At 46.3% G+C, this 24,729-nt stretch overlaps 1 protein-coding gene across 3 annotated transcripts in view; it reads left to right on the forward strand.

The window, feature by feature from the left end:
- Positions 1-24,729, forward strand: part of LOC129863576 (protein TANC2-like) — a 589,624-nt gene that overhangs the window by 143,484 nt on the left and 421,411 nt on the right. For all 3 annotated transcript variants that reach the window (XM_055935646.1, XM_055935654.1, XM_055935661.1), the window contains exon 2: positions 2,754-2,868. In XM_055935646.1, the coding sequence (XP_055791621.1) occupies positions 2,796-2,868 (73 nt within the window). In that variant the 5' untranslated portion in view covers positions 2,754-2,795. The remainder of the gene's footprint in view (positions 1-2,753; positions 2,869-24,729) is intronic.

Genomic DNA, 24,729 nt, shown 5'->3' on the forward strand with positions numbered 1-24,729 from the left:
CCAGGTTGGTGTGGTGGGCCAGTTAAACATTTGGTTTTGAGGCACAGTCGCGGTAAGTACTTGCGTTCACCTGTTGTATGGTAGCAGTGTGGAAGTCTTTTCGTGGTAGCAAGGTGGAGATAACCACTTGTGTTTGGGGAAAGTAGAAGAAGATTTTTCAATCACTCCCTTGAGTGCTGTGGCAACCCTTTCCTGGTGTATTCGCAGGTTCTTTGTGCCTGTGTGTATTATTATGTGGCTGGGTGAACCTAGTTGGTCCTCAGATAGAAGGTCTAGGGCATGTTGGGTGTTTGGACACCAGAGATTAGACACTGTGTGTTTGGGAAAACATCTATTTTCTTGTATTTATTTCCCATTTGAGTCCATAAGGAGTACAATCTGGGGTTTGTGTATGTCCTCAGTGGGTGTGGGGGGGTTGTCAGGAAGGCTATCAGGGTGGCTGACGGGGGGTGCTCAGCGGGGTTGGGATCCCCTGGTCTTGGGGTTCTTCATTTGTCTGTCCTGCTGTGATGTCGAGGCTATGGGGTGGACTGCTCTCTCTCTCTCTCTCTCTCTCTCTCTCTCTCTCTCTCTCTCTCTCTCTCTCTCTCTCTCTCTCTCTCTCTCTGTCTCTGTCTCTGTCTCTGTCTCTGTCTCTCTCTATCGTCTCTCTCTGTACCACCGTCTGTATCTCTCTCTGTATCTCGCTATATCTCTCTGTATCTCTCTGTATCTCGCTATATCTCTCTGTATCTCTCTCTCTCTCTATCTCACTCTCCCCAAAGCCTGGCTGTGTGCTGCTGGGCTGCTGAGTCATTCTAGGTTGAACAGAGAACAAGGGATTGAGAGGGAGACATAGGGAGAGAGGGATGGAGAGAGACGGGGATAGTGATGGAGAGAGAGAGAGAGACTTGGGGGATTTAAGATTTTATATTTTGATCTTATCACCAGCTATTGTGTATAATTCTGATATACTGGCCCCTCCCTGCTATTGTGTATAATTCTGATATACTGGCCTCTCCCTGCTATTGTGTATAACTCTGATATTTTGGCCTCTCCCTGTTACTGTGTATAATTCTGATATACTGGCCTCTCCCTGCTATTGTGTATAATTCTGATATTCTGGCTTCTCACTGCTATTGTGTATACTTCTGATATACTGGCTTCTCCCTGCTATTGTGTATAATTCTAATATACTGGTGTCACGACTTCTGCCGAAGTCGTTGCCTCTCCTTGTCCGGGCGGTGTTCGGCGGTCGACTTCACCGGCCTTCTAGCCATCATCGATCCATTTTTCATTTTCCATTGGTTTTGTCTTGTCTTCCCACACACCTGTTGTCAATACCATCCATTACCTGTTGTGTATTTAACCCTCTGTTTCCCTTCATGTGTTTGTCAGAGATTGTTTTATGTCAAGTGTTGTTTTATTGGTGTATAGGTGCGCGACGGGTCCTCGTACCCATTTTTATTTGATGTATGTATATTTCTCGTGTTTGGAGCATGTCATGGACATTTATTAAAAATCTCCATCTACACGTCGTTTACTCTCCTGCGCCTGACTTCCCTGCCACCTATACACACGACGTTGACAACTGGCTTCTCACTGCTATTGTGTATAATTCTGATATACTGTCTTCTCACTGCTATTGTGTATAATTCTGATATACTGGCTTCTCCCTGCTATTGTGTATAATTCTGATATACTGGCTTCTCACTGCTATTGTGTCTAATTCTGATATACTGGCTTCTCACTGCTATTGTGTATAATTCTGATATACTGGCCTCTCCCTGCTATTGTGTATAACTCTGATATTTTGGCCTCTCCCTGTTACTGTGTATAATTCTGATATACTGGCCTCTCCCTGCTATTGTGTATAATTCTGATATTCTGGCTTCTCACTGCTATTGTATATAATTCTGATATACTGGCCTCTCCCTGCTATTGTGTATACTTCTGATATACTGGCCTCTCCCTACTATTGTGTATAATTCTGATATACTGGCCTCTCCCTGCTATTGTGTATAATTCTGATATACTGGCTTCTCACTGCTATTGTGTATAATTCTGATATACAGACTTCTCCCTGCTATTGTGTATAATTCTGATATACTGGCCTCTCCCTTCTAGCGTGTATAATTCTGATATACTGGCCTCTCCCTGCTATTGTGTATAATTCTGATATACTGGCCTCTCCCTGCTATTGCGTATAATTCTGATATACTGGCCTCTCACTGCTAGTGTGTATAATTCTGATTTACTGGCCTCTCCCTGCTATTGTGTATAATGCTGATATATTGGTCAATACCTGCTATGCTACATATCCTCAGTGTCAGCTCCTCTGAGCTCTCCTCCTACATACAGTACTGTGCACTACCAGTGATGTACCTAACTGTTGTTCTCCCACTCCTAACCCCTGCCCTTGGTCTCCAAATCCAATATAAACTGTAACATCATCACCAGCCATTCAGGTAGCTAGACTCCTGTTGCTTCAGTCTCTCTCTCTCTCTCTCTCTCTCTCTCTCTCTCTTTCTCTCTCTCACCCAGACAGACAGACAGCTGACTTAAGGAAGGGAATCACTTGGCAATGCAGTGTACAGATTACCATTTTTCTATTGACAGAAGATGAGTCATTATAGCAGGAAGATAGAGAACAGAGAAGCCTTTAGTTACCTCCCTGTCTATAGCTCTCAGAACCAAGGTCAGGAGTACAGGGACTAGGACTTCTTGGAGAAATCCTTTTCATGACTTCTATTTTCTCTGTTTGTTTCCTTCAGGTTTCTGTGTGGTAGCCGTGGCGATCTGCTGCTGCTGTAACCATGTTTAGGAACAGCTTGAAGATGCTGCTGACGGGCGGCAAGGCCAACCGCAAGAACCGCAACGGCAGCAGTGGTAAGTCTGACCCCTGACCTTTAACCTGTGATCTCTGTAAACAATGATTAACAACATGCCTGTCATCGGGGTCACACTGTGTCAGACACCAATAGCCTTACATTGGGTTTCAGTAGTAGTGCTCAGACCCTTCTCTTTTATACATTTTATTACGTAACAGCCTTATTCCAGAATGAATTAAATAAAAATGTTTCCACATCAATCTACACACAATACACCATAATGACAAAGCGAAAACATGTTTTTAGAAATGTTTGCAAATATATTAAAAGTAGAAAACAGAAATACCTTATTTACATAAGTATTCAGAACCTTTGCTATGAGACTCAAAATTGAGCTTAGGTACATCCAGTTTCCATTGATTATCCTTGAGATGTTTCTTCAACTTGATTGTAGTCCACATGTGGTGAATTCAATTGTTTGGACATGATTTGGAAAGGCACACACCTGTCCATATAAGGTCCCGCATTTGACAGTGCATGACAGAGCAAAAACGAAGTTATGAGGTCGAAAGAATTGTCCGTAGAGCTCCGAGACAGGATTGTGTCGAGGCACAGATCTGGGGATGGGTATCAACAATTTCTGCAGCATTGAAGCTCCCCAAGAACACAGTGGCCTCCATCATTCTTAAATGAAAGAAGTTTAGAACCACCAAGACTCTTCCTAGAGCTGGCCGCCTGGCCAAACTGAGCAACCAGGGGAGAAGGGTCTTGGTCAGTGAGGTGACCAAGAACCTGATGGTCACTCTGACAGAGCTCCAGAGTTCCTCTGTGTAGATGGGAGAACCTTCCAGAAGGACAACCATCTCTGCAGCACCACCATTCAGACCTTTACGGTAGAGAGCCAGACTGAAGCCACTCCTCAGGAAAAGGCACATGACAGCCCGCTTGGAGTTTGCCAAAAGGCACCTAAAGAACTCTCAGACCATGAGAAACAAGATTCTTTGGTGTGATGAAACCAAGATTGAACTTTTTGTCCTGAATGCCAAGCGTCACGTATGGAGGAAACCTGGCACCATCCCTACAGTGAGGCATGGTGGTGGCAGCATCATGCTGTGGGGATGTTTTTCAGCGGCAGGGACTGGGAGATTAGTCAGGATCAAGGGAAAGATGAACGGAGAAAAGTACAGAGTTTGGACATGATGCATGTGCATGTCGTTGTAGAATGGCGCCGGAGAGGATGGCTGATGTTTTACATGCTCCTAACCAACTGTGTTATTTTGTTTGGTTTTTTGCATTGTTTGTAACTTATTTTTAAACTTATTTTGTATATTATGTTGCTGCTACTGTCTCTTATGACTGAAAATAACTTCTGGACATCAGAACAGCGATTACTCACCTCGAACTGGTAGAAGCTTTTTCCATTCATGAGTCCAACGACTCCGACGTGAAGGATGTACTACTTTTCCGGGAACAGGCCCAAAATGCCGTCATCTGAGTGAAGAGAAGACAGAGAAAAAGGGGGTGGAGGTCGGGCTGCCAACTGAGAATTCATAGACGAGAGAGTAAAACCCCTCTGCCATCCGTTCTATTGGCAAAAGTAATTATTGGAAAATAAAACCGATGACCTACGAGCAAGATTAAACTACCAACGGGACATTAAAAACTGTAATATCTTATGTTTCACCGAGTTGTGGCCGAACGACAACATGAACATCATACAGCTCACAGGTTTTACACTGTATTGGCAGGATAGAACAGCAGCCTCTGGTAAGACAAGGGGTGGGGGTCTATGTATATTCGTAAACAACAGCTGGTGCACGATATTTAAGGAAGTCTCGAGGTTTTGCTCGACTGAGGTAGTGTGGTCTACAGCTTTCATGAGATACTCTATCTTCCTAGGGGGTTTTCATCTGTATTTTTCGTAGCTATCGACATACCACCACAGACCGATGCTGGCACTAAGACTGCACTTAATGAGCCATAAGAAAAGGAAAACGCTCATCCAGATGCGGTGCTCCTAGTGGCCGGGACTTTAATGCAGGGAAACTTAAATCCGTTTTACCAAATTTCCACCGGCCTTTTAAATGTGCAACCAGAGGGAAAAAAATTCTACACCACGTTTACTCCACACACAGAGACGCGTACAAGGCTCTCCCTCACCCGCCATTTGGCAAATCTGACCATAATTCCATCCTCCTGATTCCTGCTTACAAGCAAAAATTAAGCAGGAAGCACCAGTGACTCGGTCAATAAAAAAGTGGTCAGATGAAGCAGATGCTAATCTACAGGACTGTTTTGCTAGCACAGACTGGAATATGTTCCGGGATTCTTCCGATGGCATTGAGGAGTACACCACATCAGTCACTCGGTTCATCAACAAGTGCATCGATGACGTCATCCCTACAGTGACTGTACGTACATACCGCAACCAGAAGCCATGGATTACAGGCAACATCTGCACTGAGCTAAAGGGTAGAGCTGCCTCTTTCAAGGAGAGGGACTCTAACATGGAAGCTTATAAGAAATCTCGTATGCCCTCCGATGAACCATCAAACAGGCAAAGCGTCAATACAGGACTAAGATCGATTCATACTACACCGGCTCTGACGCTCTTCAGATGTGGCAGGTTTTGCAAACTATTACAGACTACAGAGGGAAGCACAGCCGAGAACTGCCCAGTGACATGAGCCTACCAGACGAGCTAAAATCACTTCTATGCTCGCTTCGAGGCAAGTAACACTGAAACATAACATAACATAACATGAGAGCATCAGCTGTTCTGGTCGACTGTGTGATCATGCTCTCCGCAGCCGATGTGAGTAAGACCTTTAAACAGTTCACAAGGCTGCGGGGCCAGACGGATTTCCAGGTCGTGTACTCCGAGCATGCGCTGACCAACTGGCAAGTTTCTTCACTGACATTTTCTACCTCTCCCTGTCTGAGTCTGTAATACCAACATGTTTCAAGCAGACCACCATAGTCCCTGTGCCGAGGAACACTAAATGACTACCGACCCGTAGCACTCACATCTGTAGCAGTGAAGTGCTTTGAAAGGCTGGTAATGGCTCACATCAACACCATTATCCGAGAAACCCTAGACCCACTCCAATTTGCGTACTGCACTAAAAGATCCACAGATGATGCAATCTCTACTGCACTCCACACTGACCTTTCCCACCTGGACAAAAGGAACACTTATGTGAGAATGCTATTCATTGACTACAGCTCAGTGTTCAACACCATGGGCCCTTGGATCACTAATCTAAGGTCCTTGGGACTAAACACCTCCCTCTGCAGCTGGATCCTGGACTTCCTGACGGGCCCCCAGGTTGTAAGGGTAGGTAACAACACATCCGCCATGCTGATCCTCAACACGGGGGCCCCTCAGCGGTGCGTGCTCAGTCCCCTCCTGTACTCCTTGTTCACTCATGACTGCACTGTCAGGCACGACTCCAACACCATCATTAAGTTTGCCAGCGACACAACAGTGGTAGGCGTGATCACCAACAACAACGAGATAGCCTATAGGGAGGAGGTCAGAGACCTAGCTGTGTGGTGCCAGGACAACAACCTCTCCCTCAACGTGATCAAGACAAAGTAGATGATTGTGTACTACAGGAAAAGGAGGACCCCCCCATTCTCATTGACGGGGCTGTCGGGGAGCAGTTTGAGAGCTTCAAGTTCCTTGGTGTCCACATCACCAACGAACTATCATGGTCCAAACACACCAAGACAGTCGTGAAGAAGCCACAACAAAACCTATTCTCCCTCAGGAGACTGAAAAGATTGCGCATGGGTCTTCAGATCCTCAAAAGTTTCAACAGCTGCACCATCGAGAGCATCCTGTCTGGTTGCACGCCTGTTGTGGCAACTGCTCGGCCTCTGACCGCAAGGCACTACAGAGGGTAGTGCGTACGGCCCTGTACATCACTGGGGCCAAGTACAGTCGAGATGTTTAAAACAAACCCCCGACTCAGACGTTGCAAGACGCTTTTGCACATGGCATGCCATATGGCACAGAATCACGAAGATGGAAGGAGATAACAGCTGACCTTGCAACTTACATCTACAAAGACATGGCCCCAATTTACACAGTCAAGAAACGGGGGTTTCGTGAGTTGGTGCTAACACTCGACCCAAGGTACCAAATGCAAATTTATGTGACACATATTAATGCCAAAATAACATGCAAAACATGCAAGCCCACAATATATATATATATATATATATATATATATATATATATATATATATATATATATTTATACATTAATATTTAATATTTTGTTACATGCTTATTTAAAAATTTACGCAAAGGTTCTAGATAAGGAGAAATAATCAAATGTGAGTAAGCACCTCCTTTTATTTGTTGAGTATAATTCAAAATGTAACGAGAAATAGGCCTTTACATGTGGTCATTTTATATCAACTATTTATTCATTAAATTTACAGAAAATATGCTATATCGTGATATGTATCGTTACCGGGATATGAAATGACCTATATTGAGATATAAGATTTTGGCCATATCGCCCAGCCATAGCCAAGCTTGTAGCGTCATACCCAAGAATGCTCGAGGCTGTAATCACTGCCAAAGCTACTTCAACAAAGTACTGAGTATAGGGTCTGAATACTTATGTACATTTGATTTAGCAGTTTTTTATTTTCAATACATTTGCAAACCTGTTTTTGCTTCGTCATTATGGGGTATTGTGTGTAGGTTGGTGTGTGTTTTTTTTTTAAGCAATCTTAGAATAAGGCTGTAATGTAAACAAACTGTGTGAAAAGTCAAGTGGTCTGAATACATTCTGAATGCACTGTAGGTACATCTTGTTGCCAATAATGATCTGTTCAGGTTTCAGACAACTGAATACGTTTTGAACAGGGTTGATTCTTATCTGAAGACACTTTCCTTTAATTTTCAATCAACACCTGCCACACTATCCAAAGTTCTCATGCTTAACAACCACCCAGTGCTCTTGGTTCCTATAGTACACTATATCTCACTGTATTCACTCACGTATGTGTTTTAACTGTTAAATGCTCAGAAGGAGAGACAACTGTGTCAGTACAGAAACACTTTCTGTTCCCTTACGTCCCAAATGACACCTATTCCCCATTTAATGCACTACTTTTGACCAGGGCCCATAGCGCTCGGGTCAAAAGTAGTGCACTATGTGGGAAATAGGGTGCCATTTGGGATGCTGACAGGTTCTTTATCACAGAGGAGGAATGTGCCGCCCAAGGGCTTTTGCTCGGCCCGCCACTCGGCGATTTTCTGCGATTAAATTAATTTTGTCAGGCCCTGCATATGAATTACAGCTGAAATGTTGAACAGAAAGGCCTAGATATCTTGTATATCACACATTGCCAGTCACACACACCCTATTGCCCACATAATGTGACTAACTTAACGCGTTGGAGCGTTCCAGCAGCTACTGCTGATGTAAATTGGAATAATCTATCCCACCACATGGCCCAGATATTGTTACATTATCAGACAGATACAGTTTTACTGTGTGTATATGAGAATGTGTTAAGGGCCATCTGGCTTCACATCACTGATTTTAATCCTACTTTGTGGTTATAACTTTACACACTCAACGATGTCAACCCAACTGCTCTGAGAGAATGTTGTGTTCTTCCTCTTCAAATATGGCTGAAATATTTCTACTCATCCTTAAGGCCAGCATAAGATTTTACGGTGCATCTTTACGTTCCACTGCAGAGATGTGATATGACTCCAACAACATATCAAGCTTCACACACATTCACACACACACACACACACACACACACACACACACACACACACACACACACACACACACACACACACACACACACACACACACACACACACACACACACACACACACACACACACACACACACACACACACACACACACACACACACACACACACACACACACACACACACAAATAGACAGACAATGCACAGTGCAAACCTTATGCTACTCACTCACTCACACACACACACACACACACACACACACACACACACACACACACACACACACACACACACACACACACACACACACACACACACACACACACACACACACACACACACACACACACACACACAAATAGACAGACAATGCACAGTGCAAACCTTATGCTACTCACTCACTCACTCACTCACTCACTCACTCAGTCAATAATGGCAATGTTATTAAATCAAATCACAGACAAACTACACTTAATTGTAATTGAAATATCAACAGACAGTCTATGAAATATCATATATATAGTATAGTTTGTATGATTAAATCAAATAAATCAACAAATATTTGAATACAATAGGTTACCTTACTGTGAAATTTTTACTTACAAACCCTTTACCAGCAATGCAGTTCAAATAAGAGTTAAGAATAGTTAAGAGTTAAGAATAGTTAAGAGTTAAGAATAGTTAAGATGTCACGTTCCTGACCTATTTCTGTTAGTTTGTTGTATGTGTTAGTTGGTCAGGACGTGAGTTTGGGTGGGCATTCTATGTTTTCTGTTTCTATGTTGGTTTAAGGGTTGCCTGGTATGGCTCTTAATTAGAGGCAGGTGTTTGGCATTCCTCTAATTGAGAGTCATATTTAGGTAGGTTGTTTCACAGTGTTTGTTGTGGGTGGTTGTCTCCTGTGTCAGTGTTTGTCGCAGCATACGGGACTGTTCGGTTTGTTTGTTCATCGTTCTTTTGTGTAGTCTATTTTCCCTGTTCGTGCGTTCTTCGTGTTATTTGTAAGTTGTATTTGTTCAGGTCTGTCTATACATTTCGGTTTTGTTATTTTGTAGTTTATTCAAGTATAGGTCGTTTTCTGTCTTCATTGTTTTGTCGTGTCTTTATTAAATTATGTATTCACAACCCGCTGCGCTGTGGTTCCATAACTACGCCTCCTTTTCGGTTGAAGAGGAGGAGGACCACCGTTACAGAACCACCCACCAATCCAGAATCAAGCAGCGAGGAAATCGGAGGAAGGGACAGCGCAAGAAGGAGGAATGGACTTGGGAGGATGTTTTGGACGGGAAAGGTTGCTACACATGGGAGGAGATCCTGGCTGGAAGGGATCGCCTCCCATGGGAACAGCTGGAGTTACTGAGGAGAGGCAACCGGAGAAGGGAACCGGTGTTATGAGGGGACGGGTCTAGCACGGAAGCCCGAAAAGCCCGTGAGTACCACCCAAAAATTTCTTGGGGGGGGGCTACGAGGTGGTGGGCCACGAGGTAGTGGGCCAAGGGCAGGTAGGAGACCTGCGCCCACTTCCCAGGCTAACCGTGGAGAGCGGGAGTACGGGCAGACGCAGTGTTACGCAGTAGAGCGCACGGTGTCTCCTGTACGTGTGCATAGCCCGGTGCGGGTTATTCCACCTCCCCGCACTGGTAGGGCTAGATTGTGCATTGAGCCAAGTGCCATGAAGCCGGCTCTACATATCTGGCCACCAGTACGTCTCCTTGGGCCGGCTTACATGGCACCAGCCTTACGCCTGGTGTCCCCGGTTCGCCTACATAGCCCGGTGCGGGTTATTCCACCTCCCCGCACTGGTCGGGCGACGGGGAGCATTCAACCAGGTAAGGTTGGGCAGGCTCGGTGCTCAAGGGAGCCAGTAAGCTTGCACGGTCCGGTATTTCCGGCACTACCTCCCCGCCCCAGCCCAGTACCACCAGTGCCTACACCACGCACCAGACTTCCAGTGCATTTCCAGAGCCCTGTTCCTCCTCCACGCACTCTCTCTATGGTGCGTGTCTCCAGTCCGGTGCCTCCAGTTCCGGCACCACGCACTAAGCCACCTGTGCGTCTCCAGAGCCCTGTACACACTGTTCCTTCTCCCCGTACTCGTCCTGATGTGCGTGCACTCAGCCCGGTGCCACCAGTGCCGGTACCACGCACCAGGCATATAGTACGCTTTGAGAGTCCAGTGTGCCCTGTCCCTGCTCCCCGCATTAGGCTTGAAGTGCGTGTCTCCAGTCCGGTGCCTCCAGTTCCGGCACCACGCACCAGGCCTACAGTGCGTCTCAGCCGGCCAGAGCCTGCCGTCTGCCCAACGGCGCCTGAACTGTCCGTCTGCCAAGCGCCGCATGAACTGCCCGTCTGCCATGAGCCTACAGAGCCTTCCGCCAGACAGGAGCAGCCAAAGCCTTCCGCCAGACAGGATCAGTCTGAGCCATCCGTCTCCACAGCGCCATCTGAGCCATCCGTCTCCGCAGCGCCATCTGAGCCATCCGTCTCCGCAGCGCCATCTGAGCCATCCGTCTCCTCAGCGCCATCTGAGCCATCCGTCTCCCCAGCGCCATCTGAGCCATCCGTCTCCCCAGCGCCGTCTGAGCCATCCGTTTGTCCCGAGCCATTAGAGCCGCCCGTCTGTCCCGAGCCGTCAGAGCCGTTAGTCAGTCAGGAGCCGCTAGAGCCATTCGTCAGTCAGGATCTGCCAGAGCCGCCAACCAGACAGGATCTGCCAGAGCCGCCAACCAGACAGGATCTGCCAGGGCCGCCAACCAGACAGGATCTGCCAGAGCCGCCAACCAGACAGGATCTGCCAGAGCCGCCAACCAGACAGGATCTGCCAGAGCCGCCAACCAGACAGGATCTGCCAGAGCCGCCAACCAGACAGGATCTGCCAGAGCCGTCAGCGAGCCATGAGCGTCCAGAGCCGTCAGCCAGCCATGAGCGTCCAGAGCCGTCAGCCAGCCATGAGCGTCCAGAGCCGTCAGCCAGCCATGAGCGTCCAGAGCCGTCAGCCAGCCATGAGCGTCCAGAGCCGTCAGCCAGCCATGAGCGTCCAGAGCCGTCAGCCAGTCATGAGCTGTCCCTCAGCCCAGAGCGGCTATTTATCCAGAACTGCCCCTCAGTCCAGAGCTGTCTCTCTGTCCGGAGCTGCCTTTCAGTCCAGAGTTGCCCCTCTATCATGAGCTACCTCTCTATCCTGAGCTACCTCTCTATCCTGAGCTATCCCTCTGTCCTGAGCTCTCCCTCTGTCCTGAGCTATCCCTCTATCCCGGTGCTGCCCCTTGTCTCGATGTTACCCAAAGGATTAAGTGGGTGTAATATGAGGGTGGTCATTTGTAGGGGGAGATGTAAGCTGGGATTGACTATGGTGGGGTGGGAACCTCGCCCTGAGCCTGAGCCACCACCGTGGTCAGATGCCCACCCAGACCTTCCCCTATATTTTGTGCTGGTGCGCCCGGAGTTCGCACCTTAGGAGGGGGGTTATGTCACGTTCCTGACCTATTTCTGTTAGTTTGTTGTATGTGTTAGTTGGTCAGGACGTGAGTTTGGGTGGGCATTCTATGTTTTCTGTTTCTATGTTGGTTTAAGGGTTGCCTGGTATGGCTCTTAATTAGAGGCAGGTGTTTGGCGTTCCTCTAATTGAGAGTCATATTTAGGTAGGTTGTTTCACAGTGTTCGTTGTGGGTGGTTGTCTCCTGTGTCAGTGTTTGTCGCAGCATACGGGACTGTTCGGTTTGTTTGTTCATCGTTCTTTTGTGTAGTCTATTTTCCCTGTTCGTGCGTTCTTCGCGTTATTTGTAAGTTCGTATTTGTTCAGGTCTGTCTATACATTTCGGTTTTGTTATTTTGTAGTTTATTCAAGTATAGGTCGTTTTCTGTCTTCATTGTTTTGTGTCTTTATTAAATTATGTATTCACAACCCGCTGCGCCTTGGTTCAATCACTACTCCTCCTCTTCGGTTGTAGAGGAGGAGGAGAACCGTAACATAAGAGTTAAGAAAATATTTACTAAATTAACTAAAGTAAAAAATGTACTAAAAAGTTACACAATAAAATAACAATATTGAGGCTATTTACAAGGGGTATGTGTACAGGTTAGTCGAGTTAATTTGTACATGTAGGTAGGGGTAAAGTGACTATGCATATCAAATCAGTATTTATATAGCCCTTCTTACATTAGCTGATATCTCAAAGTGCTGTACAGAAACCCAGCCTAAAACCCCAAACAGCAAGCAATGCAGGTGTAGAAGCAGCGAGATAATAAACAGCGAGTAGCAGCAGTGTAAAAACAAAGGGGGGGGGTCAATGTAAATAGTCCGGGTGGCCATTTGATTAATTATTCAGCAGTCTTATGGCCTCGGGAGAGAAGCTGTTATGGAGCCATTTGGAGCTAGACTTGCCGCTCTGATACCACTTGCCATGCGGTAGCAGAAAGAACAGTCTATGACCTGGGTGACTGGAGTCTTTGACAATTTTTTGGTCTGAGTAGACTGTTGTTCAGGACGTAATAACCGTCCTGTCTGTCAGTACAGCATCAGTATTGCAGCTGTAGACTGCTGTAGAGGACGTAATAACCATCCTGTCTGCCAGTACAGCGTCAGTATTGCAGCTGTAGACTGCTGTTGAGGAAGTAATAACTGTCCTGTCTGTCAGTATAGGATCAGTATAGCAGCTGTAGACTGCTGTAGAGGACGTAATAACCGTCCTGTCTGTCAGTACAGCATCAGTATTGCAGCTGTAGACTGCTGTAGAGGACGTAATAACCATCCTGTCTGCCAGTACAGCGTCAGTATTGCAGCTGTAGACTGCTGTTGAGGAAGTAATAACTGTCCTGTCTGTCAGTATAGGATCAGTATAGCAGCTGTAGACTGCTGTAGAGGACGTAATAACCGTCCTGTCTGTCAGTACAGCATCAGTATTGCAGCTGTAGACTGCTGTAGAGGACGTAATAACTGTCCTGTCTGTCAGTACAGCATCAGTATTGCAGCTGTAGACTGCTGTAGAGGAAGTAATAACCATCCTGTCTGGCAGTACAGCATCAGTATTGCAGCTGTAGACTGCTGTAGAGGACGTAATAACCGTCCTGTCTGCCAATACAGCATCAGTATTGCTGCTGTAGAGGAACTAATAACCATCCTGTCTGTCAGTACAGCATCAGTATTGCAGCTGTAGACTGCTGTAGAGGACGACATAACCATCCTGTCTGTCAGGACAGCATCAGTATTGCAGCTGTAGACTGCTGTAGAGGACGTAATAACCGTCCTGTCTGTCAGTACAGCATCAGTATTGCAGCTGTAGACTGCTGTAGAGGACGTAATAACCATCCTGTCTGCCAGTACAGCGTCAGTATTGCAGCTGTAGACTGCTGTTGAGGAAGTAATAACTGTCCTGTCTGTCAGTACAGCATCAGTATTACAGCTGTAGACTGCTGTTGAGGACGTAATAACCATCCTGTCTGTCAGTATAGGATCAGTATAGCAGCTGTAGACTGCTGTTGAGGAAGCAATGAATGTCCTGTCTGCCAGTACAGCATCAGTATTGCAGCTGTAGACTGCTGTTGAGGATGTAATAACCATCCTGTCATTCAGTACAGCATCAGTATTGCAGCTGTAGACTGCTGTAGAGGAAGTAATAACCATCCTGTCTGCCAGTACAGCATCAGTATTGCAGCTGTAGACTGTTGTAGAGGACGTAATAACCATCCTGTCTGCCAGTACAGCATCATTATTGCAGCTGTAGACTGCTGTAGAGAAAGTAATAACTGTCCTGTCTGTCAGTACAGCATCAGTATTGCAGCTGTAGACCGCTGTAGAGGAAGTAATAACTGTCCTGTCTGCCAGTACAGCATCAGTATTGCAGCTGTAGACTGTTGTAGAGGACGTAATAACCATCCTGTCTGCCAGTACAGCATCATTATTGCAGCTGTAGACTGCTGTAGAGGACGTAATAACCATCCTGTCTGTCAGTACAGCATCAGTAGTGCAGCTGTCGACTGCTGTTGAGGAAGTAATAACTGTCCTGTCTGTCAGTACAGCATCAGTATTACAGCTGTAGACTGCTGTTGAGGACGTAATAACCATCCTGTCTGCCAGTACAGCATCAGTATTGCAGCTGTAGACTGCTGTTGAGGACGTAATAACCATCCTGTCTGCCAGTACAGCATCAGTATTGCAGCTGTAGACTGCTGTTGAGGAAGTAATAACTGTCCTGTCTGTCAGTACAGCATCAGTATTGCAGCTGTAGACTGTTGTAGAGGACGTAATAACCATCCTGTCTGCCAGTACAGCATCATTTTTGCAGCTGTAGACTGCTGTAGAGGACGTAATAACCATCCTGTCTGTCAGTACAGCATCAGTATTGCAGCTGTAGACTGCTGTAGAGGAAGTAATAACCATCCTGTCTGGCAGTACAGCATCAGTATTGCAGCTGTAGACTGCTGTAGAGGACGTAATAACCGTCCTGTCTGCCAATACAGCATCAGTATTGCTGCTGTAGAGGAACTAATAACCATCCTGTCTGTCAGTACAGCATCAGTATTGCAGCTGTAGACTGCTGTAGAGGACGACATAACCATCCTGTCTGTCAGGACAGCATCAGTATTGCAGCTGTAGACTGCTGTAGAGGACGTAATAACCGTCCTGTCTGTCAGTACAGCATCAGTATTGCAGCTGTAGACTGCTGTAGAGGACGTAATAACTGTCCTGTCTGTCAGTACAGCATCAGTATTGCAGCTGTAGACTGCTGTAGAGGAAGTAATAACCATCCTGTCTGTCAGTACAGCATCAGTATTGCAGCTGTAGACTGCTGTAGAGGACGTAATAACCGTCCTGTCTGCCAATACAGCATCAGTATTGCTGCTGTAGAGGAACTAATAACCATCCTGTCTGTCAGTACAGCATCAGTATTGCAGCTGTAGACTGCTGTAGAGGACGACATAACCATCCTGTCTGTCAGGACAGCATCAGTATTGCAGCTGTAGACTGCTGTAGAGGACGTAATAACCGTCCTGTCTGTCAGTACAGCATCAGTATTGCAGCTGTAGACTGCTGTAGAGGACGTAATAACCATCCTGTCTGCCAGTACAGCGTCAGTATTGCAGCTGTAGACTGCTGTTGAGGAAGTAATAACTGTCCTGTCTGTCAGTACAGCATCAGTATTACAGCTGTAGACTGCTGTTGAGGACGTAATAACCATCCTGTCTGTCAGTATAGGATCAGTATAGCAGCTGTAGACTGCTGTTGAGGAAGCAATGAATGTCCTGTCTGCCAGTACAGCATCAGTATTGCAGCTGTAGACTGCTGTTGAGGATGTAATAACCATCCTGTCATTCAGTACAGCATCAGTATTGCAGCTGTAGACTGCTGTAGAGGAAGTAATAACCATCCTGTCTGCCAGTACAGCATCAGTATTGCAGCTGTAGACTGTTGTAGAGGACGTAATAACCATCCTGTCTGCCAGTACAGCATCATTATTGCAGCTGTAGACTGCTGTAGAGAAAGTAATAACTGTCCTGTCTGTCAGTACAGCATCAGTATTGCAGCTGTAGACCGCTGTAGAGGAAGTAATAACTGTCCTGTCTGCCAGTACAGCATCAGTATTGCAGCTGTAGACTGTTGTAGAGGACGTAATAACCATCCTGTCTGCCAGTACAGCATCATTATTGCAGCTGTAGACTGCTGTAGAGGACGTAATAACCATCCTGTCTGTCAGTACAGCATCAGTAGTGCAGCTGTCGACTGCTGTTGAGGAAGTAATAACTGTCCTGTCTGTCAGTACAGCATCAGTATTACAGCTGTAGACTGCTGTTGAGGACGTAATAACCATCCTGTCTGCCAGTACAGCATCAGTATTGCAGCTGTAGACTGCTGTTGAGGACGTAATAACCATCCTGTCTGCCAGTACAGCATCAGTATTGCAGCTGTAGACTGCTGTTGAGGAAGTAATAACTGTCCTGTCTGTCAGTACAGCATCAGTATTGCAGCTGTAGACTGTTGTAGAGGACGTAATAACCATCCTGTCTGCCAGTACAGCATCATTTTTGCAGCTGTAGACTGCTGTAGAGGACGTAATAACCATCCTGTCTGTCAGTACAGCATCAGTATTGCAGCTGTAGACTGCTGTAGAGGAAGTAATAACCATCCTGTCTGGCAGTACAGCATCAGTATTGCAGCTGTAGACTGCTGTAGAGGACGTAATAACCGTCCTGTCTGCCAATACAGCATCAGTATTGCTGCTGTAGAGGAACTAATAACCATCCTGTCTGTCAGTACAGCATCAGTATTGCAGCTGTAGACTGCTGTAGAGGACGACATAACCATCCTGTCTGTCAGGACAGCATCAGTATTGCAGCTGTAGACTGCTGTAGAGGACGTAATAACCGTCCTGTCTGTCAGTACAGCATCAGTATTGCAGCTGTAGACTGCTGTAGAGGACGTAATAACTGTCCTGTCTGTCAGTACAGCATCAGTATTGCAGCTGTAGACTGCTGTAGAGGAAGTAATAACCATCCTGTCTGTCAGTACAGCATCAGTATTGCAGCTGTAGACTGCTGTAGAGGACGTAATAACCGTCCTGTCTTCAGTACAGCATCAGTATTGCAGCTGTAGACTGCTGTAGAGGACGTAATAACTGTCCTGTCTGTCAGTACAGCATCAGTATTGCAGCTGTAGACTGCTGTAGAGGAAGTAATAACCATCCTGTCTGTCAGTACAGCATCAGTATTGTAGCTGTAGACTGCTGTAGAGGACGACATAACCATCCTGTCTGTCAGGACAGCATCAGTATTGCAGCTGTAGACTGCTGTAGAGGACGTAATAACCGTCCTGTCTGTCAGTACAGCATCAGTATTGCAGCTGTAGACTGCTGTAGAGGACGTAATAACTGTCCTGTCTGTCAGTACAGCATCAGTATTGCAGCTGCAGACTGCTGTAGAGGACGTAATAACCGTCCTGTCTGTCAGTAGAGCATCAGTATTGCAGCTGTAGACTGCTGTAGAGGAAGTAATAACCGTCCTGTCTGTCAGTACAGCATCAGTATTGCAGCTGTAGACTGCTGTAGAGGACGTAATAACGGTCCTGTCTGTCAGTACAGCATCAGTATTGCAGCTGTAGACTGCTGTAGAGGACGTAATAACCATCCTGTCTGTCAGTACAGCATCAGTATTGCAGCTGTAGACTGCTGTTGAGGAAGTAATGACTGTCCTGTCTGTCAGTACAGCATCAGTATTGCAGCTGTAGACTGCTGTAGAGGACGTAATAACCATCCTGTCTGTCAGTGCAGCATCAGTATTGTAGCTGTAGACTGCTGTAGAGGAAGTAATAACCATCCTGTCTGTCAGTACAGCATCAGTATTGCAGCTGTAGACTGCTGTAGAGGACGTAATAACCGTCCTGTCTGTCAGTACAGCATCAGTATTGCAGCTGTAGACTGCTGTAGAGGAAGTAATAACCATCCTGTCTGTCAGTACAGCATCAGTATTGCAGCTGTAGACTGCTGTAGAGGACGACATAACCATCCTGTCTGTCAGGACAGCATCAGTATTGCAGCTGTAGACTGCTGTAGAGGACGACATAACCATCCTGTCTGTCAGGACAGCATCAGTATTGCAGCTGTAGACTGCTGTAGAGGACGTAATAACCGTCCTGTTTGTCAGTACAGCATCAGTATTGCAGCTGTAGACTGCTGTAGAGGACGTAATAACTGTCCTGTCTGTCAGTACAGCATCAGTATTGCAGCTGTAGACTGCTGTAGAGGAAGTAATAACCATCCTGTCTGTCAGTACAGCATCAGTATTGCAGCTGTAGACTGCTGTAGAGGACGTAATAACCGTCCTGTCTTCAGTACAGCATCAGTATTGCAGCTGTAGACTGCTGTAGAGGACGTAATAACTGTCCTGTCTGTCAGTACAGCATCAGTATTGCAGCTGTAGACTGCTGTAGAGGAAGTAATAACCATCCTGTCTGTCAGTACAGCATCAGTATTGTAGCTGTAGACTGCTGTAGAGGACGACATAACCATCCTGTCTGTCAGGACAGCATCAGTATTGCAGCTGTAGACTGCTGTAGAGGACGTAATAACCGTCCTGTCTGTCAGTACAGCATCAGTATTGCAGCTGTAGACTGCTGTAGAGGACGTAATAACTGTCCTGTCTGTCAGTACAGCATCAGTATTGCAGCTGCAGACTGCTGTAGAGGACGTAATAACCGTCCTGTCTGTCAGTAGAGCATCAGTATTGCAGCTGTAGACTGCTGTAGAGGAAGTAATAACCGTCCTGTCTGTCAGTACAGCATCAGTATTGCAGCTGTAGACTGCTGTAGAGGACGTAATAACGGTCCTGTCTGTCAGTACAGCATCAGTATTGCAGCTGTAGACTGCTGTAGAGGACGTAATAACCATCCTGTCTGTCAGTACAGCATCAGTATTGCAGCTGTAGACTGCTGTTGAGGAAGTAATGACTGTCCTGTCTGTCAGTACAGCATCAGTATTGCAGCTGTAGACTGCTGTAGAGGACGTAATAACCATCCTGTCTGTCAGTACAGCATCAGTATTGTAGCTGTAGACTGCTGTAGAGGAAGTAATAACCATCCTGTCTGTCAGTACAGCATCAGTATTGCAGCTGTAGACTGCTGTAGAGGACGTAATAACCGTCCTGTCTGTCAGTACAGCATCAGTATTGCAGCTGTAGACTGCTGTAGAGGAAGTAATAACCATCCTGTCTGTCAGTACAGCATCAGTATTGCAGCTGTAGACTGCTGTAGAGGACGACATAACCATCCTGTCTGTCAGGACAGCATCAGTATTGCAGCTGTAGACTGCTGTAGAGGACGTAATAACCGTCCTGTCTGTCAGTACAGCATCAGTATTGCAGCTGTAGACTGCTGTAGAGGACGTAATAACTGTCCTGTCTGTCAGTACAGCATCAGTATTGCAGCTGTAGACTGCTGTAGAGGAAGTAATAACCATCCTGTCTGTCAGTACAGCATCAGTATTGCTGCTGTAGACTGCTGTAGAGGACGTAATAACCACCCTGTCTGTCAGTACAGCATCAGTATTGCAGCTGTAGACTGCTGTAGAGGACGACATAACCATCCTGTCTGTCAGGACAGCATCAGTATTGCAGCTGTAGACTGCTGTAGAGGACGTAATAACCGTCCTGTCTGTCAGTACAGCATCAGTATTGCAGCTGTAGACTGCTGTAGAGGACGTAATAACCGTCCTGTCTGCCAATACAGCATCAGTATTGCTGCTGTAGAGGAACTAATAACCATCCTGTCTGTCAGTACAGCATCAGTATTGCAGCTGTAGACTGCTGTAGAGGACGACATAACCATCCTGTCTGTCAGGACAGCATCAGTATTGCAGCTGTAGACTGCTGTAGAGGACGTAATAACCGTCCTGTCTGTCAGTACAGCATCAGTATTGCAGCTGTAGACTGCTGTAGAGGACGTAATAACTGTCCTGTCTGTCAGTACAGCATCAGTATTGCAGCTGTAGACTGCTGTAGAGGAAGTAATAACCATCCTGTCTGTCAGTACAGCATCAGTATTGCAGCTGTAGACTGCTGTAGAGGACGTAATAACCGTCCTGTCTTCAGTACAGCATCAGTATTGCAGCTGTAGACTGCTGTAGAGGACGTAATAACTGTCCTGTCTGTCAGTACAGCATCAGTATTGCAGCTGTAGACTGCTGTAGAGGAAGTAATAACCATCCTGTCTGTCAGTACAGCATCAGTATTGTAGCTGTAGACTGCTGTAGAGGACGTAATAACCGTCCTGTCTTCAGTACAGCATCAGTATTGCAGCTGTAGACTGCTGTAGAGGACGACATAACCATCCTGTCTGTCAGGACAGCATCAGTATTGCAGCTGTAGACTGCTGTAGAGGACGTAATAACCGTCCTGTCTGTCAGTACAGCATCAGTATTGCAGCTGTAGACTGCTGTAGAGGACGTAATAACTGTCCTGTCTGTCAGTACAGCATCAGTATTGCAGCTGTAGACTGCTGTAGAGAACGTAATAACCGTCCTGTCTGTCAGTACAGCATCAGTATTGCAGCTGTAGACTGCTGTAGAGGAAGTAATAACCGTCCTGTCTGTCAGTACAGCATCAGTATTGCAGCTGTAGACTGCTGTAGAGGACGTAATAACGGTCCTGTCTGTCAGTACAGCATCAGTATTGCAGCTGTAGACTGCTGTAGAGGACGTAATAACCATCCTGTCTGTCAGTACAGCATCAGTATTGCAGCTGTAGACTGCTGTTGAGGAAGTAATGACTGTCCTGTCTGTCAGTACAGCATCAGTATTGCAGCTGTAGACTGCTGTAGAGGACGTAATAACCATCCTGTCTGTCAGTACAGCATCAGTATTGTAGCTGTAGACTGCTGTAGAGGAAGTAATAACCATCCTGTCTGTCAGTACAGCATCAGTATTGCAGCTGTAGACTGCTGTAGAGGACGTAATAACCGTCCTGTCTGTCAGTACAGCATCAGTATTGCAGCTGTAGACTGCTGTAGAGGAAGTAATAACCATCCTGTCTGTCAGTACAGCATCAGTATTGCAGCTGTAGACTACTGTAGAGGACGACATAACCATCCTGTCTGTCAGGACAGCATCAGTATTGCAGCTGTAGACTGCTGTAGAGGACGTAATAACCGTCCTGTCTGTCAGTACAGCATCAGTATTGCAGCTGTAGACTGCTGTAGAGGACGTAATAACTGTCCTGTCTGTCAGTACAGCATCAGTATTGCAGCTGTAGACTGCTGTAGAGGAAGTAATAACCATCCTGTCTGTCAGTACAGCATCAGTATTGCTGCTGTAGACTGCTGTAGAGGACGTAATAACCACCCTGTCTGTCAGTACAGCATCAGTATTGCAGCTGTAGACTGCTGTAGAGGACGACATAACCATCCTGTCTGTCAGGACAGCATCAGTATTGCAGCTGTAGACTGCTGTAGAGGACGTAATAACCGTCCTGTCTGTCAGTACAGCATCAGTATTGCAGCTGTAGACTGCTGTAGAGGACGTAATAACCATCCTGTCTGTCAGTACAGCATCAGTATTGCAGCTGTAGACTGCTGTAGAGGACGTAATAAACATCCTGTCTGTCAGTACAGCATCAGTATTGCAGCTGTAGACTGCTGTAGAGGAAGTAATAACCATCCTGTCTGTCAGTACAGCATCAGTATTGCAGCTGTAGACTGCTGTAGAGGAAGTAATAACCATCCTGTCTGTCAGTACAGCATCAGTATTGCAGCTGTAGACTGCTGTAGAGGACGACATAACCATCCTGTCTGTCAGGACAGCATCAGTATTGCAGCTGTAGACTGCTGTAGAGGACGTAATAACCGTCCTGTCTGTCAGTACAGCATCAGTATTGCAGCTGTAGACTGCTGTAGAGGACGTAATAACTCTCCTGTCTGTCAGTACAGCATCAGTATTGCAGCTGTAGACTGCTGTAGAGGAAGTAATAACCATCCTGTCTGTCAGTACAGCATCAGTATTGCAGCTGTAGACTGCTGTAGAGGACGACATAACCATCCTGTCTGTCAGGACAGCATCAGTATTGCAGCTGTAGACTGCTGTAGAGGACGTAATAACCGTCCTGTCTGTCAGTACAGCATCAGTATTGCAGCTGTAGACTGCTGTAGAGGACGTAATAGCTGTCCTGTCTGTCAGTACAACATCAGTATTGCAGCTGTAGACTGCTGTAGAGGATGACATAACCATCCTGTCTGTCAGGACAGCATCAGTATTGCAGCTGTAGACTGCTGTAGAGGACGTAATAACCATCCTGTCTGTCAGTACAGCATCAGTATTGCAGCTGTAGACTGCTGTAGAGGACGTAATAACTCTCCTGTCTGTCAGTACAGCATCAGTATTGCAGCTGTAGACTGCTGTAGAGGAAGTAATAACCATCCTGTCTGTCAGTACAGCATCAGTATTGCAGCTGTAGACTGCTGTAGAGGACGACATAACCATCCTGTCTGTGAGGACAGCATCAGTATTGCAGCTGTAGACTGCTGTAGAGGACGTAATAACCGTCCTGTCTGTCAGTACAGCATCAGTATTGCAGCTGTAGACTGCTGTAGAGGACATAATAACTGTCCTGTCTGTCAGTACAGCATCAATATTGCAGCTGTAGACTGCTGTAGAGGAAGTAATAACCATCATGTCTGTCAGTACAGCATCAGTATTGCAGCTGTAGACTGCTGTAGAGGACATAATAACCATCCTGTCTGTCAGTACAGCATCAGTATTACAGCTGTAGACTGCTGTAGAGGACGTAATAACTGTCCTGTCTGTCAGTACAGCATCAGTATTGCAGCTGTAGACTGCTGTAGAGGACGTAATAACTGTCCTGTCTGTCAGTACAGCATCAGTATTGCAGCTGCAGACTGCTGTAGAGGACGTAATAACCGTCCTGTCTGTCAGTACAGCATCAGTATTGCAGCTGTAGACTGCTGTAGAGGAAGTAATAACCGTCCTGTCTGTCAGTACAGCATCAGTATTGCAGCTGTAGACTGCTGTAGAGGACGTAATAACGGTCCTGTCTGTCAGTACAGCATCAGTATTGCAGCTGTAGACTGCTGTAGAGGACGTAATAACCATCCTGTCTGTCAGTACAGCATCAGTATTGCAGCTGTAGACTGCTGTTGAGGAAGTAATGACTGTCCTGTCTGTCAGTACAGCATCAGTATTGCAGCTGTAGACTGCTGTAGAGGACGTAATAACCATCCTGTCTGTCAGTACAGCATCAGTATTGTAGCTGTAGACTGCTGTAGAGGAAGTAATAACCATCCTGTCTGTCAGTACAGCATCAGTATTGCAGCTGTAGACTGCTGTAGAGGACGTAATAACCGTCCTGTCTGTCAGTACAGCATCAGTATTGCAGCTGTAGACTGCTGTAGAGGAAGTAATAACCATCCTGTCTGTCAGTACAGCATCAGTATTGCAGCTGTAGACTGCTGTAGAGGACGACATAACCATCCTGTCTGTCAGGACAGCATCAGTATTGCAGCTGTAGACTGCTGTAGAGGACGTAATAACCGTCCTGTCTGTCAGTACAGCATCAGTATTGCAGCTGTAGACTGCTGTAGAGGACGTAATAACTGTCCTGTCTGTCAGTACAGCATCAGTATTGCAGCTGTAGACTGCTGTAGAGGAAGTAATAACCATCCTGTCTGTCAGTACAGCATCAGTATTGCTGCTGTAGACTGCTGTAGAGGACGTAATAACCACCCTGTCTGTCAGTACAGCATCAGTATTGCAGCTGTAGACTGCTGTAGAGGACGACATAACCATCCTGTCTGTCAGGACAGCATCAGTATTGCAGCTGTAGACTGCTGTAGAGGACGTAATAACCGTCCTGTCTGTCAGTACAGCATCAGTATTGCAGCTGTAGACTGCTGTAGAGGACGTAATAACCATCCTGTCTGTCAGTACAGCATCAGTATTGCAGCTGTAGACTGCTGTAGAGGACGTAATAAACATCCTGTCTGTCAGTACAGCATCAGTATTGCAGCTGTAGACTGCTGTAGAGGAAGTAATAACCATCCTGTCTGTCAGTACAGCATCAGTATTGCAGCTGTAGACTGCTGTAGAGGAAGTAATAACCATCCTGTCTGTCAGTACAGCATCAGTATTGCAGCTGTAGACTGCTGTAGAGGACGACATAACCATCCTGTCTGTCAGGACAGCATCAGTATTGCAGCTGTAGACTGCTGTAGAGGACGTAATAACCGTCCTGTCTGTCAGTACAGCATCAGTATTGCAGCTGTAGACTGCTGTAGAGGACGTAATAACTCTCCTGTCTGTCAGTACAGCATCAGTATTGCAGCTGTAGACTGCTGTAGAGGAAGTAATAACCATCCTGTCTGTCAGTACAGCATCAGTATTGCAGCTGTAGACTGCTGTAGAGGACGACATAACCATCCTGTCTGTCAGGACAGCATCAGTATTGCAGCTGTAGACTGCTGTAGAGGACGTAATAACCGTCCTGTCTGTCAGTACAGCATCAGTATTGCAGCTGTAGACTGCTGTAGAGGACGTAATAACTGTCCTGTCTGTCAGTACAACATCAGTATTGCAGCTGTAGACTGCTGTAGAGGACGACATAACCATCCTGTCTGTCAGGACAGCATCAGTATTGCAGCTGTAGACTGCTGTAGAGGACGTAATAACCA

Source organism: Salvelinus fontinalis, chromosome 1 (genome assembly GCF_029448725.1).
Source record: "Salvelinus fontinalis isolate EN_2023a chromosome 1, ASM2944872v1, whole genome shotgun sequence".
NCBI lineage: Eukaryota > Metazoa > Chordata > Actinopteri > Salmoniformes > Salmonidae > Salvelinus > Salvelinus fontinalis.